The following is a 15,683-nucleotide window of genomic DNA, read 5'->3' as shown; positions in this document are numbered from 1 at the left end:
CCACTTTATGCCCACTCCACTCTCTCAAGACTCACCTTCTTGTTAGCTCTTTCTCTCTCATTCTCCCTCTCTCTCTCTAGACTTGAGATCACAGTTTTCGTCTTCGAGCAAATGCCCGTGTATTGCATAACCGCCAAAACCCTCAACCTCCTCCACTGAATCATTAGGGTTTTTCGCCGATTCACTGAGTCGATGGACCAGTCCGCGCTGCAACTCGTTTCTGAAATCGGCACCAATCTCCGCCGTCAAGCTCGCCCAAACAAGGATTTCATTGTCAAATCGCTCCGAGTAAGCCATTTTTCTTTACGTAGCAATGGAAATTGATAATGTAGCTCTGTTTATTTGCGTGGGTTTGTGTTTGAATTGTTTATTATTTCGTTGGCATAGCAATTGCGATTGATCATTTGGTTTTGCTTGTTTTGTATGCTTCGGTTTACAGCAAGCTGCCAGTTCTTTGTCACAGTTAGAACAGGCTTCTTCACCAGAAGCTCTTAAGAAGTTGAAGCCCTTGACCGAAGCTATTGTTCATGGCTTGCTTCAGCATAGAGATAAAGATGTCAGGCTTCTGGTGGCCATCTGCGTCACTGAAATGTTTCGAGTTATGGCACCCGAACCGCCTTTCGTGGACAAGTATCTCAGGGTAAAGTTCTCTGCGTATATCTGCTGTCTGCCCATGTCAGATTTTGCTTTGTACTCACCATTGCAAGTTGTTTATACACTTCTTTCGTTCAGGACGTTTTTAAACTCATTCTCAGCACGTTCACGGAGCTAGCTGATACCGCGAGCCCACTATTTTCAAGGAGGGCTAAGATAGTAGAGACTGTTGCACGATGTAAATGTTGTGTGATCATGTTGGATATTGACTGCAGTGATCTAGTTCTCGAGATGTTCAATATTTTCTTCTCTGTTGTGAGGTTACAATCCTTTATCTGCATTTCTAGTATATGACTTTTTCTTGCTACTTCTTTACTTTTCACTTTTAATTTTCTAATTAACCCTATTGTGCATTTTGATGATTTGGGCTATTCTTAATTGATAAATGTGAAGGAATCAACGCTTATCCTGTTACATTGTACGACTAGATATCCACTTCCATGGAATAAAAAGAAATTTATAACTGCATGCTTGCCGTGCAACTTAGATGGTTAGAACTTAGAACAGGTTTTATTGTAGGTTTTACCAAGTTATAAGTATCTGAAATCTGAGTGTCCATGAAATTTATTAAGCCCAATTTGTTATGTTTTAATTTATGTAAGTTTGGGCTTAACTTTGATGACATCAACCATAATGGCTTTTAATTTTTCCCTGTAGGGTACATCATCAACAGACATTGATCAATGATGTTTTGTCTGTAATGGTTCATATACTTAATGAAGAAGCTTCTCAGCCACTTTTGGATGTGGTTCTCCAGAATCTTGTGAAGGAGGGAAAGGTGAGTGTTAGAGAGTGTATGCTTCAAATTGATTCTAGAAACATTCTTTCGTATGATAAATTAGTCCTATGTTATGTTTTACAGGATGCAGACTCTGCTTCTTCTCAACTTGCAGTTTCTGTGATTCAAACTTGCGCAGACAAACTTGAGTCCTTTGTTTGTGGGTTTCTAACATCTTGTATTTTAGATAGAGATGCTGTAGGAAGTGAGCTCAAGGAATTTTACCATGATATCATTTTTAAGATTTTTAAGTGTGCTCCTCAGATGCTTCTTGCTGTCATCCCAAATTTGACTCAAGAATTACTGGTATGTCTTCTTGGCTAACTTCATTTAAATTTTTTTAAAAAAAAATCATCTCTTGGCATAGGCTTTCGTTTTCTCTCTTCAAATAGTTCTCTTGTGCTCCTGGCGTACTGCACTTTGAGAGGGATCATTAAATACCACTTGACTCTGATTATTTCTGCAGACTGATCAGGTTGATGTCCGACTGAAAGCTGTTAATTTAATTGGGAAACTCTTTACACTTCCTGATCACCATATTGCCCAAAGGTATCAGGACCTCTTCATAGAGTTTTTGAAAAGATTCTCTGATAAATCTGCGGAAGTTAGAGTTAGTGCTCTACAATGTGCTAAAGTCTGCTACATGACCAATCCCTCTGGAGTAGAATCACAAGAAGTTCTCTGTAAGTTGTGGAACATATATGTTTTCCTGTATGAGTTCTGAGTTCTTGGAACCTTATTTATACTCTTTGTTATGTAAGCAGCTTCTCTTGAAGGTCGACTACTAGATTTTGATGATAGAGTGAGAACACAGGCAGTGATTGTTGCCTGCGATCTTGCCATGTATAATATGAGATGTTTTCCTCCAAAACTAATATCTCAAACCACTGAAAGACTTCGGGACAAGAAGGTATTTCTACAACAAATAGTTTCATTTTGCTAAGTTACAGTTACTGTCTTGTATTTGTAATTGTTTGCTTTATTTGCAGATACCTGTTAGAAAGAAGGCGCTGCAGAAGATGATGGAAGTATATCGAGATTACTGTAACAAATGTTCTGAAGGCTACATGACAATAAGTGATCACTTTGAACAGATTCCATGTAAAATCTTGATGCTCTGCTTTGATAAAGATTGTATGGAGTTCAGGTCAGTTTGTTCATATGTTATAGCTTTTTTAAACCCAAATCAATGCTTTACAATGTTGTATTTAACTATTATCATTCATTATCATTATTGTTTTACTTCAGGTCCCAGAATATGGAGCTTGTTCTTGCAGAAGATTTATTTCCAGCTGTTCTTTCAGTTGAGGAACGTACACGGCACTGGATCCACTTGTTTTCTCTTTTCACCCCTCTTCACATAAAGGCTTTGAACTCAATTTTATCACAGAAACAACGGTATTATCACTAACTTGCTCTTGCTAAGGTTGAGGCGATTATCCTGTTTCTTTACTAGGTGCAAATGTTTTATAGGTTGCAAAGCGAGATGCGAACCTATTTAGCCATACGAAAGAAAGAGAAGGTACAATAATTGAAAATCGCACTTGCTCAGTAGGGCTGATATATAGCTTGTGAATGCATTGTGCACTATCTATTAATTGTTTTGAATAATTGAAACAGTTGTCTTTATGTTGCAGGGTAATAATTCAGAAGAGATGCAGAAGAGATATAAAGTTTCATTCTTGAAAATGGCAGTCTCCTTTGCAGACCCTTCAAAAGCGGAAGAGTGCTTTCACAAATTGAACCAAATGAAAGATAATAACATTTTTAATTCGCTGGCGCTGTTATTGGATGAACTACAATTTACAGATGCCCGGACCAGCAGAGTGCGTATATTTACCCTTTATTTTAATTAAATTATCCCTTGGATGCCCTTGTTCCTCTTTTAACCACTTCTGCACATCTTCAGTGTGCATTGAGGTTATCAGATGTTGCCATTAGATATTATTGTGGTTTTATATTGAATGAGAAATAATAGTCATTCAACTCTCAGCTGTTCCGTGTGTTAAATTTTTTTACCAAAAAACTTGTCAACTTTTACCAAAATACAGTTGTGGAAAAGTTTGAATAGATGATAATGGGAACACACATGTGTGTTTGTGTGTGTGTGTGTTTCTTTGCACTGCGCTTCACTTATATGGTTCAATTTTTAACTTACGCAAAACTTTAACAGATGAAGCAATATTGTGAGAGGCAGAACTTGATTTACATAGAAAAATCATGTTCTGAGAAAAAGGCTTAATGGGGTTTAGTTTAATCATGCAACTATGGTAGTATGGGGGAGTCATCCAAAGCTTTTCTGGAAACCCAGAAACACATTCTCAAATTCTCTGGTCTTACCCTAAATTATGTGAAGACCACTTGTTTATCCATGCTAAGAGAATTTCCACTCATAATTGTCCGTGCAAGAGGCAGCTACAGACCCAAGTGGTGGTTTGGGTGGGCTACAGGCCACCCCATTTCAAAGAATTTTTTAAGTTTATTTTTAAAACCAAGTATAAGTTCACCCTGGTCTCTCATCCCAGCCCCTCTCTGTCCCTCCTCTCTCTTCGTTTAAAGTCCTGGGTCCATTAATTAAGCTTTCAGCAGTGAGGTCCCACATGTCCCTAGGGTTCAGCTGAAGCATTTGAATGGATGTTAAAAGCCTTAGGTGGTTAAGCCCATGAGAAGTTCTGGGTTGAAAAAACTTAGGTCAAGGGTGATCAGCTTTTTGTGTGCCTAAACTGGCTTTGTTTCTTTAATTTGATTCCTTGAAATTTTGATGGGAGTTGTTTTATATTGTGGTGGGGCAAACTTGGATTTCAATTTGGTTACTAATGAGATGGTGTCAAACAATGGTCTTCCTTTTTCATTGGTGTTTTTCTTCTTTATGATTAAGAAACCTGATAGTAACAAAATTATAATATTTTTACTTTTTTTTTGTTTTTCTCTTCGTTAAGAAATTGTATTATCCAGTTATTTGTTGTCTTATTTCAGGACACATTTCTGAATATGATTGGGGAGAAACATCAAAATTTTGAGTTTTTACGAACACTCTCTTCAAAATGCTCTTATAATATATTCAGCTCAGAGCATGTTCGATGTATTCTATGTGATGTTTCCAGTAAGAGTCATGTAAACAAGCATTTGGAGGCTGCTTCTGTCAGACTTCTTCTGGTAAGAAAATCGTTGGTCAGGTGAATATGAATAGTAATTTTCCTCAGCAGAAGAGCATAACTTTTGAAAGTGAACATTTAAGTTAGATTGAGTTTGTGTGCTCAAAAAGACAAAGTCAACCATACAAGGGAATGACCAAGAGGGGTTTGTGTGCTTCTGTTGACACTTATAATTGGCCGAGCTCAAAAACACAATCATAGTTTTTAACTTGACCAATGGCCATAAATTATCGGTGTTGTTGTTGTTGTTGTTGACTGTGTTTACCAAAAAACAATGTTGGCAAGCACAGTTAGCATTTAATTCTGGCTTGGAAGAATCTCAAGGCCTGAATTTTATGATTTAAGAGTGCCAGGTGTTAGAATGAGTTTCAGTTCACTTAAGGCTGTGGTTTGGTTGTATGGATGGCTGTTGGTCTCTGTCACTATATTGACGTAAATTGGCTTCTTGGATTGCCCTGATGGGAAAAGCTTGAGAGAATGTGTTAGTTTCCTTAAGAGGATGGGATATCATTTAAATTTTTTGTATACATAAGTAAAATTTAGCTTTCTAATGATTTTAACCTCCTTCCTATGTTTTATAATAAAGAGAGGAGTGTGTGGAAGGATTAATTCAAATTTAGATGTATGACCAACTACTATCTCAGTATCTAGGTGTCGCTTCGCCATTTGAGTTTGTCTTGCATTGTTGTAAAGAAGCATAATTGGTAATTATCATTTTTTTTTTATTGGAAGTTGCTTTCATTTTTTACCTGGTTCAGGCAATTACCAGCTTTTTCCCTGTCTTGCTGAGAGGTTCAGAAAGCCAATTTCAGATGTTATTAGAGGAGAGCGACCCAATTAATGAGAAGTTGATTGAGGTGTTAGCCAAAGCAGGCACTCACATATCTGTCAAACTCAGGTAATTTCTGCAGTCCTGATTCTTGTACATTTTGAGCAGGGTGGAGTTTCATGTTCCAATGGAGACTGCATTGTGTAGGGTCTCCCATTTATCTGTTTTTCTTATATTAGTTTGGTATGCTTCTTCTTTGTCAGAATTGTTTTTTGCGAAATAAATATTAGAAAGAGCTTGTGCATGGTGGACACAATTGATTAAGTATATATTCGAGCTAGGTACATGCCATGTTCAGTTGAAGGTTTTTTATTCTCTAACCCAAAAATCAAGTTTGTAAATTTTCTGCTGGGTGTGCTTAACTATTCCTTACACATTTGACAGCAGTACTGGTTAAATTGCTAAAATATGCCAAGCTTTCATATGCATGCTATGGTATTTGAGCTTCCAACCCCTGTTATATTCCTTTTGCAATAGTTAGATCGTAATGTATAAATAGATGTTTTTCATCTCGATCGTTAGTAGGCTTATCTTGAAAATTGGAAGCAAGTAACTTGTATGAATAAATACGTTAGTAGATTAAGATTGACTATTTGATTGTGGTCCATATACTTAATGATCAAACAACTGAGGTTGATGGTTAACAGTACTGCTAGTTTACTTCTTTCCAAGTCATATTTTCTCTCTTATGGATGTTTTCCAGGGACTTCATCTTTAAAGCTCCTCCCTTTTGTTCAATATGAAGAATTTTGTAATCCTAAACCTAATTTTTCCGAATGTTCTCTCATAGTGGCTTCAACTTCTTCTTCTTTGTAGTGAAATCTACCCCTTTCTGAAGAGGGTTTGTCTGGAGGGGAACCGCGTTCAGTCAAAATATGCTGTTTCAGCGATTGCTGCATTAGTTGATACTTCAAAGCAATTCATTTTCTCAAGTCTATGCAAGGTATGCTTAGCTTGAGTTTTGGAGTTTAGAATTTCTATTTTCATTATTTATTGTTAAATATCTTTCAGCCTCACATAAACTATGTGCTGTAGATACAGTCAATTTATATTTTCATAATCACATACAATTTTGGTTTTTATTTGCCTCCTAAGAAGTTCTTAGCTGTATTGGCCACAATTTGTTATATCCATGTGTGGATCTGTATACATGGATGTACTTGTGTTGATTATTTTTCATGCATACTTCAATTTTGTTTCTTAAATGGTTAAGGATCATATGTATTATGGGTCATGGAATCAAATGTCAACAAAAAGAACATTAATGTAGATATAAAAAATTAGAATTGAAATTAAATCAAGCCTTAGCTTGGCTTAAATTTCGTTTGGGTCCCTATGCTCCAAAATTCCTGTTCCATGCCATATGAATTTATGCTCGGCCGAGTAGGACGCCCTAGGGGTATTGTGACCCCCAGTTGTGTCCCTTTGAAAGTCATGACTTGCAGGCATACATAAATAATTCTTGAGCTTGCTCGTGGAAGTTTCCTATTAACCCGTAGTGAATCAATTTATGTTTTTCATGTCTAGGAACTGGTGGATTCTTTAGTTGGTGGGCATAACATACCAACAGTGTTACAGTCCTTGGGATGTCTTGCACAGTATTCTGTTTCAACATTCGAAAGCCAAGATGAAGAGATCACTCCGTGTATATACCAGAAAATTTTCCAAGTAATCGACATCTACTGTTCGATAAATATGAACTCACTCTATTTGAACTTTGTTGCATGCCAGAATGTAGTAGGTTTTATTACTAAAATTTGTAAACTTTTTGTGTAGGTGGGCTCTTCAGATTTTGTAGACTCATTCAATGATGCGTCCGGATGTAGTGATTCTTGTAAATTAAAGGTGGGTTCTGAATACAAATAGTTTCACTGAATGTATTAGTTTTTGGTTCGGCTGTTAATGGTGTTTACCATTAAAATTTGGGTTTGCTGTCTAGTGTCCAGGAATTTTACCTGATTGTACCTTCTTGATTCCTGCTAATGTACTCTGTTATTTAAAAAAGGGTTGAATTAATGGGAGTGTTATAATGCATAAAAGAATAAATGTGAGAGAACAACTTTTATAGTAATGAAGGCTATAAAGTATTTTCTTCTCATGGATTTTTGTATAAGCAAAAACTTGAGTCGAGTTGAGCTGTGAGTGGGATTTTATGAGATAAGGTTGACAATTTAGTGGTTCATTGAGTTGCTTTCCACGTGTAAAATTTCTGTCCCTTTTTTTCTATAAAATTAATTAATTAAAGTTTTTGGTGAGAAATGTTACTATAACTTGGAGCAGAAGCATGTCATACAACTTTTGGTTACTGAAGTGAATTGGTTGACTCAATGGATGCTTGTTTTGTTTTTTGTTTGAACTTTTAAATGCTTTCGCACTGGTATAGTTTGCAGGAGTTCTGATTCGTGGCCTGAATGTTTAATTTAGGTTAAGGAACAAATTAAAATTGTTGTTAGGGGTCCATGTGAAAGAAAGTGATTGACTCTGTGTCAAAGCAAGGATCAACCCACTAAGGGTCCAAAATCACTGCTGGTGGTTATATAAGTTTGAGTTTAACTGTGTCGAAATCGTTCCTTTCTTATAGATGTCTCCATGATTTCTGTGGCTTAATCACTTATTTTACAGATATATGGCCTGAAAGCACTTGTCAAGAGCTTCTTGCCACATCGGGGAACTCAGATCAAACGGCAAATTAATGTACTGTGGGACACTTTGTCAACAATGCTGCAAAAGGGTGAAACTGTGGCGGGTATCACCTCATGGTATGATTTCAGACTCCTTCATCAAATGAAAAATTAACTCTGTAAGAGTTCATATTTTAAATTTCATGTGGGACTAATTCTTCATTCCAGTCAGCTCAAGTGAAAGTGAAAATGAAGATGAAAATAAAATGACTAAATTGTTGACTAAAGCTTTATGATTTAATTTATTTGTATGCCTGTTTTTGTGATGAGGCTTTTTTTGTGTCTTCTATCTTATACTGGATGTCTTGGCTTTTGTCCAGCATCTATGTTGTGCTTGAATAAAACAACTAAAAAGCTGATATTTTGTTTTTGGAAGCATGAGTGGTTTACGTTTATTGTTACAATTTCTTTTCCCATACTTATGTTAGTATGGGAAGAGGGATGCTTTAGAAACTTTGAAGAATTTTTTTGATTCACACTCAGAGGAAATTCTCAACTGGCTGTTTGGGCTTTTACTGTGACTCTGGCAGTATTGAGGCAAGGGATACACACATGTGTAAAGAGGCTGCAATTTGCAGTGCTTTTAAAATCTTTATCTTCATTGAATTATGTTTTACTTTTGACTTGCTTGTGAAAAGTATCTTTGGATACCACTCATTTGGTTTTACTTTATTTTCTAATGCAGTGAAAATGATAAGGCTTGTATTAGATTAGCTGCTGCAAAGTCTGTTCTTCGGCTTTCTCGAAGATGGGATTTCCATATTTCTCCAGAGATCTTTCACTTTACAATTTCAATGGCAAAGGTATGTCTGTTTGGTTCTGCTTTGTGTTTCCTAGCGCTGGCCTAAAAAATACGTATTTTCATGGCTATTTGTTCTCTGCCTTTTCAAAGTTTGTAATTGGGAATGGGAATACCATTTCCTTTTGAGAAGACAATTTCGTTCTAGGTTTCACTCTGATGGACTTCTTGCCCCAACTTCTCTTGTTTCCTTTATATATATATGGGCATTCTCCAATAAGTATTTAAGTTAAGGATTGGTTACATACTTCTAATCTCGGCCGCTGGATTGCATCTAAGAGACTACCAACACATTTAATGAATGCAATCCAACGGCCAAGATGAGTTTTTAGTAACCAATCCTTAACATAAAATACTTATTGGAGAATCTCCCTATATATATATATTCTTCGTTTCCTATAAAAGCAATGGAAACAAAGTCCTGATGAGTTTTTAGTATATATATATATATTCTTCGTTTCCTATAAAAGCAATGGAAACAAAGTCCTGATGAGTTTTTAGTTTTGTGGAGGTTCATGATGGTTTTATAGCTTTACATGTGTCTGTAGCTCTAACTTAGTATTATTACCGTGTCTTCCAGTGAGTTGTCTCATTCATAGATTGATTGAAAAATGGTCAAATAAATGCACTTAAATGAAAAATAAAATAATGTCCCTAGATGGTATCGGTAATCCTGCATTATTTATGACACATGCATCTGATATTAATCACCAATTAAGGCTTAGTTTAGTTGAGTTGACTTGCATCCTTTACTGTTTGTATATTCTTCAGTTTCTTCAAATTTGATTTCATTATCACTCTTGAAGTGAATTTCCATGTCATTATGTTTTTATGGACAATTGTTTTCTCGTGACACATTCCAGGATGACTCTCCTTTGGTTAGAAGATTATTTCTTGATAAAGCACACAAATTACTGAAGGAGCATGCTATACCTAGCAGATATGCATGTGCTTTTGCAATGGCCACCTCAGATTGCCCCAAGGATCTGCAAGATGATGTATGCTAAATATGATTTATCTATGCAGTTATTTCTGTAGACTTATATAAAGTAATGTTTGCTAATACCATTCAATTTAGTCGTTAAAATATATGGCAGAGTTTGTCAAGGATTACAGTAGAGAAGCTCAACTGCATCAAATCTCTGGAGTGCAAGAAGGATTAATCACTGATTTTCCAGCATACATAGTGGTATTCTTGATCCATCTTCTTGCTCATGATACAAGCTTCCCACCTATGGACTGTCTAGATGAAGAAACATATGCTCAGTTTTGCAGGTATGAAGATCCATTTGACTTAATCGCATTGCAGATTTCCTAGTACTGGATATGAATGCAGTTATGGTGACACACTTTGGATTATGTCTCTTTGCAGTCCATTGTTTGTTTTACTACAGGCTTTAATCAATGCTAGTAATGCTGATGGTGCCCTGGATATTGTCAAAGATTCTGTCTTGTATTTGATCTGCATTTTCCGTGCAATTAAGAGATCTGAGGATGTTATAGATGTTGAAAGAACTCCTGTAAGAATTTTCCCTCAGAGAATAGCTTTCCCCCTCATTCACTTTATGTTTACATTTTATGTTTATGGAAAGGAGGTTTTTCTTACAATGCAGAAACTGCACATTCTAGCAGACATTGGACACTCTTTTGTGACATTAACAAATCATAATGGCCTCTCCGCATCACATGCTCCTGGGCAAATTTTGTTACCATCATCCTTATACAAAGTGAGTATTGCTAATAAAAGTGTGAGCTGTTTTGGAAGAAAATTTCAAAATTATTTTCTCTATCATTTGGCTGAAAGAAAATTTAATGTTCTATTTAAATGTTCCACATCTTTTCACATTTTTATTATTTGTTGTCTGCAGTCTAATTCAAGATGCCTTACTCAATCATGTTTTGACGAGCACTTAGTCAAAAGAGTAATTCAGATATTTAAATCTAATATCTCTTTGGTATGTATCTGTACTGTTCATTTACTGTTGAAATTTATGTGGCCCCAGAATTGTCTAAATTTTTCTTTATATTTTTGTCTTGTCGGAAAATCTTTGTTTACCTTCCAGCCTGCTAGTACACTTCCTAAACGTGGGCGTAAGTGTCAAGAGGATAGAACACAAGCTGATGTTGTCCAGGACAACAAACTTATCTTAGCATCTTGCAAGATAGTTAATTTGTCCAAAGATGGGAGAGCTGAAGCCCAAAAACCTGAGAAAGAAGGCAACAGTACAGGAGGACGTAGGAGAAAACGAGCTCTCTCTCCAATTGCTCCTGGATCAGTTGCATTCCATGATCGTTCTAATAACGATTACCCAAGTGGTGTATCTAAAAAATCTGAAACTAGTCTGGAAAAAGAAATACTTTCATCTTGTAATTCTGTAGCTACAATATCTTCTCTAGGTGGATCAAATGTCTCAATCCAGAATGTCAAAAGCAATACCATTGATGTGGAGCATTCCAATCACCCCAGAGCGAAGCTGAAGGGCCCTTGCAGCCTGAAAGTAAGAATAAGCTCTCCCGTTCAATGCACTTGAAATTTTATTTCATATTTAACACTTCTGTATGAATTTTGTAGGAAATTAGTAAAAAGGCTGAGGCATTGGTTGGGCAACGGATCAAATTTTTGTCACCAGTAGATAAATGGTGAGCATTTTTCCAATGAAAGAGATTATTTTTCAACATTGTTGTATCCCTTCTTTATAACAGTATTTAATTTTTCTTTTCCAGTTTTTATTCAGGTACAGTGGATGGTTATAATTCTCAAAACAACAAACACAAGGTGAATAAATATGACTAGTTTCAAAAACAACAATTTCTGTAGTTCAGCAACTACATGGAATTTTTTTTCTGTAGTTCAGCCATCCTTCCTAACCTGTTACTATTATTTTTGGCATGTGAATATTGCACATCCATTGTCACTTTTTCGTCGTGCTTAATTTCCCATCCTATTGGCAGATCACATGTGATAGTAGTGGGAATGTTCAATTGGTATGCTTGGCAAGTGAGAGCTGGGAAACTATAAGTGATGGCTCACTGGAGGAAAAGGTAAGGGTGGAATACTATGAATGCTTATTAGCTTGCAAATGTGAACTTCAGTTTAACATTTACAAACTTTTAAGTGCTCCCCCAAAAAAAAAATGGTTGTACTGTTGAAAGCTTAAGTGGACTTCGATAAAATTTCAATTTCACCTCCATGTAATTCAGTTTTAGTCATAAACTGATCATTCATAAAAAGTTTTTATATTTAATTGACTCAGCATTCATTAAAATTTTCAGTGCATGCTTGAAGCCTGGAACCACCCAGGAGTATAAACACAATTTGACAACATTAAACTAGCATGAAAGTTATTGTGCCTTTTTGGGTGTGCAGTGTTTGCTTGTGAAGTCTGAAAGTTGCACCCTGAATTCTTTGTACTGTTCCAATGATCTTGTGGCTAACTCTGTAGTTTTGGATGCAACAGAAACAAAAGGTGGGGAGGAAAGCCTCTGTGGACACCTCAGCATCAGAAATTACTGATACGAATGAGGCTGCTGTAAGGCTTGCAATATTTTTTCCTTGTTATTATTTCACTTTGCTCTTATATTTTAAGGAACCAAGTGGAATAATTTCCTAGGAGCTAATGTTGTCTGTTTAGATAATATAACTCCCAAGTCTGATTTTTTGTGATAAATGTTAAAATCGTACTTTTTTTCTTTATAATGTTTTGGTACAATAAATTCCAAGTGAATTATGTTTGAATTTTTCTTACCCCCTATAAAGAATCGTATTTTCTTCCCCTATTTTCGAAACTCTTACAAGCTAAAATCTTCATTTAAATGGCTTCCATAATTCTTCGAATAAGTGTTCCTCTGCTTTTATTGGTAAATAAACCACTTTCCTTTTCTCTCGTCATATTTAATAAACATTGCTACCCAAACACCCAAACAAAGCTTATAGAGCACAGTATTCCAGCCAAAGAAATTATCGCCCCCTGTATGTGTGTGTTTATTGACATATCCTTGGTTATGTATAACACTAATTTCTGTTTGCTTATTTCAGGTTCCCAGAAGAACTCGAAGACAAAAGAAACTTAATTAGCTATGATAGTATTTTATTTTAAATTAGGTCATTGCACTTCAGTTCTTGAAACTAGCAACATCTCTAACTTAAAATTAAGACAAGTTGAGAGGTCGAACAGGCAGATCACTCCAAGGAATCTTTGGTGCCTTCAGTCTGGCAGAAAGTTCCAACAGGTCGTCCCAGAGTTTGCACCCTTTGCCTTCTGTAAGTAATCACTCTAGATGTCAATGTTGCATATATTCTTCACAAGCGAGCAACCCCAGACGGGTTGTGTGCACATATAGATATATATATTGATCTACGAGTTCTCTTGCAAATGAAATTTTGTATTATGTAGAAATTAGTATGAGTTCTTCTAATGCTAATTGAGAGGCAAGTATATACGTACCGGTTTGCCTTATTTACGTACTGCCATTATCTTGCAATTTCCTTTGTCATTGTAGTAGCTAGTTTGCGCTTTTCTTTAATCAGAAAGCCAGATTTTTCTTTAGATCTATGCAGTGAACTCAATAACCCATGGAACCATAAACCCGTCTGACTCTCCTAACTTGAACCGAAGTAGTTGGTCTGAGTTTTATTGTATATAGTTAGAGAATGTACGTATAATTTAATCGTTTAGTTATTAGTGACTCTAATCAGATTAGGACGATACTTCTGCATGTATAATTTAGACAATGTTTATGGCCCCCCTAATAAGTGTCCTTATTGTTTCTGGGTCCGATTTGGTGAGCTCAATAGTTTTGAAGCTCAGTTCATTTTATTTTAATTTTGTAAGACAAATAACTTGAACATCATACAAAGCCGAAGGCCTTTTTATTTTGACATATTATATATAGCCATTGATTATTCGATGATCGCATGCACGAAACACCCAGATTTAGCCACTTGGAGCAGATATCCATGGGGCTAACTAAGCAGCAACCTTGTACTCAGTCATCCGCATATAGAAGCCATGTTTCTTGTAGTTATTATACATCCTCAAATTCAGCCACTTCCCTGCCTTGTATTCGGGGTACTTGGCCGGGCTTTGTTCATCAACCAACTCATCCAACGGCTTCATGGTTACATCATGAGAGGGGTGAAAAAATATAGGGATGGAATACCTTTCTGTTTCTGCATTCACCTCGGCCCGATGCTCGACACTTTCGTAAAGGTCATTGCTCCATACCTGCCAAAAAAGTCCAACCAGGCCCCGCTAAGTTAGAAGATAGTTGTATCCACACAAAGTCGTAATTGTTTGTATACTACCTGAAGAACATCGCCAACATTGATGACAAAGGAATCCGGGACAGGCTTGACACGAATCCATGCTCCATCTGATTTTCGAAGCACATCGAGGCCTTCGACATCTTCTTGAGCGAGGACGGTTAGAGCACTGGGGTCCTTGTGTCCACCGGTGCCAAGAACAAGCTCCGGTTTGGGACATGGAGGGTAGTAATTGAGTCGGGCAAAGCTTGCTTGATTCTCAAAGTACCCATGCAACCTCTTGGGGGGTAAGCCTAAGCTGAGGCTGACAAGTTCCAACAAATTGAAGAATAGCTTCTCACATGCTCCACCATATTCTTCGCATGTCTCCCTGATCTCAACAAACCACAAAATATGAATTAGTTTTTATACAAGAATCATATAAGTATCATGAACTGTGATATTTTGTCGTGACAATTACATGTCAGACTGTCAATATGAATTATACATCGTCGTTAGTGTACTTTTACCTGAACTCCGGTAGGTTCTCGGGCCATGGAGTGAACCATGGAACAATTTCAGGGTCATCAAGTTCATGGGAAGCCGGCATTAGCATCCCATCATTAACATAAAAATCATAAACCTCTTTCCAATCCTTAAAGTCTTTGCTATGCTCATCGTTATGAAACCCTGCCGTGTTATGGTCCTCTCTGCTCACTTTCTTCTTCTCCTCCACCGGCAATGCGAAAAATTCCCGTGCCACCTCCATGATTCTTCTCCGGATGCCCAAAGGCACGCCATGGTTGATCACAGTGAAGAACCCCCAAGTCCTGCAAGCCTCACCTATCTTAGCAGCAAGATCTTCCACTGCCTTATTAGGATCAGCTGATAACCCTTCCCTGTTGGTTATTGGAGAGAGATCGATCAATGGGATTCCTTCACCTTCAGTGATGACATGTTTGGGCCTGTGTTCTTCTGAAAGGATGCATGACGGGTTGACTTCTCCCATGGTATATGTTGATGGTTTATGGGTTTGGATCGTCAAGCATTGGTGCCATGGCTGTGTATATATAGTTGCATAGGGGGGGATGGGGGCTTCATTTGCTTGCAATATGGCCCTATATCTGAACGTATTTCCTTTCTATACCATATATTTTATTGTGATTTTTAGTCACCAATGCTTGAGTGTCGTTAGGGTTTAATTAATCGCGAGACTCGAACTAGTATAGTATGCATGGATGAGATGGTGGTACTAAATTTGTCATGCATGCTGACTCATCTTTTTTACTTTTTTTTTTAATCCATAAAGACAAATTATAAGTTCTCTTAAAATTAGACACCGTAAACACATAAAATCATCCCAATTTAAGCAAACCGTGTGATGTTATTGTCATTTCGTTATACCACATTAACATGTTGTTCACCTAATAAAAGGAAAAAAGTAATGAAGGAGTTTTTGATAATAATCTATATAATTACTTCGCTAAGGGAGGAGTAAGTAATATCAAAGAATTGAGCTTAGTGAGCTAAACGCAATCAAATGAT

The 15,683-nt window shown here is 36.7% G+C and overlaps 2 protein-coding genes across 6 annotated transcripts; one reads left to right on the top strand and one right to left on the bottom strand.

The window, feature by feature from the left end:
• The first annotated feature begins 27 nt into the window (after positions 1–27).
• Positions 28–14,873, top strand: LOC110750571 (ARM repeat superfamily protein). 5 transcript variants are annotated; one of them, XM_021950910.2, is made up of 29 exons: positions 28–288; positions 440–640; positions 733–914; positions 1,312–1,432; positions 1,517–1,738; positions 1,899–2,115; positions 2,197–2,342; positions 2,422–2,579; positions 2,681–2,830; positions 2,906–2,954; positions 3,070–3,258; positions 4,409–4,588; positions 5,346–5,485; positions 6,233–6,359; positions 6,944–7,084; positions 7,193–7,261; positions 8,039–8,175; positions 8,783–8,900; positions 9,760–9,894; positions 9,975–10,171; positions 10,269–10,416; positions 10,510–10,623; positions 10,765–10,851; positions 10,960–11,394; positions 11,469–11,536; positions 11,621–11,672; positions 11,849–11,938; positions 12,355–12,426; positions 12,933–14,873. In XM_021950910.2, the coding sequence occupies exons 1-29, from the start codon at positions 193–195 to the stop codon at positions 12,969–12,971; spliced, it is 4,080 nt and encodes a 1,359-aa protein (XP_021806602.2). In that variant the 5' UTR covers positions 28–192; the 3' UTR covers positions 12,972–14,873. The 5 variants fall into 5 exon arrangements, with proteins under 5 accessions (XP_021806602.2, XP_021806601.2, XP_088102740.1 ...); XM_021950909.2 differs by having other exon boundaries at positions 12,352–12,426; XM_088246614.1 differs by having other exon boundaries at positions 12,264–12,426.
• LOC110750572 (protein DMR6-LIKE OXYGENASE 1-like) lies at positions 13,689–15,213 on the bottom strand. The gene is made up of 3 exons (XM_021950914.2): positions 14,669–15,213; positions 14,202–14,529; positions 13,689–14,121 (listed from the first exon to the last, which is right to left on the bottom strand). Exons 1-3 carry the CDS (start codon positions 15,145–15,147, stop codon positions 13,864–13,866), a joined length of 1,065 nt encoding a protein of 354 aa, XP_021806606.2. The 5' UTR covers positions 15,148–15,213; the 3' UTR covers positions 13,689–13,863.
• Between the last annotated feature and the right edge of the window lie 470 nt (positions 15,214–15,683).

The sequence above is a fragment of the Prunus avium genome, chromosome 1 (genome assembly GCF_965620075.1).
Source record: "Prunus avium chromosome 1, drPruAviu1.hap1.1, whole genome shotgun sequence".
Lineage (NCBI taxonomy): Eukaryota > Viridiplantae > Streptophyta > Magnoliopsida > Rosales > Rosaceae > Prunus > Prunus avium.
This window is presented reverse-complemented; position numbering and strand designations above follow the sequence as displayed.

What these genes read in the sequence shown, in the direction of transcription:
- LOC110750571 (XM_088246614.1), top strand. Translation starts at nt 193, where the DNA reads ATGGACCAGTCCGCGCTGCAACTCGTTTCTGAAATCGGCACCAATCTC. An exon ending in AGAATCACAAGAAGTTCTCT is followed by an intron (nt 2,116 to 2,196) that starts GTAAGTTGTGGA and finishes TTATGTAAGCAG; the next exon opens with CTTCTCTTGAAGGTCGACTA. An exon ending in TTAAATCTAATATCTCTTTG is followed by an intron (nt 10,852 to 10,959) that starts GTATGTATCTGT and finishes TTTACCTTCCAG; the next exon opens with CCTGCTAGTACACTTCCTAA.
- LOC110750572 (XM_021950914.2), bottom strand. Translation starts at nt 15,147, where the DNA reads ATGGGAGAAGTCAACCCGTCATGCATCCTTTCAGAAGAACACAGGCCC. An exon ending in GAGAACCTACCGGAGTTCAG is followed by an intron (nt 14,530 to 14,668) that starts GTAAAAGTACAC and finishes TGTTGAGATCAG; the next exon opens with GGAGACATGCGAAGAATATG. An exon ending in ATGTTGGCGATGTTCTTCAG is followed by an intron (nt 14,122 to 14,201) that starts GTAGTATACAAA and finishes CTTTTTTGGCAG; the next exon opens with GTATGGAGCAATGACCTTTA.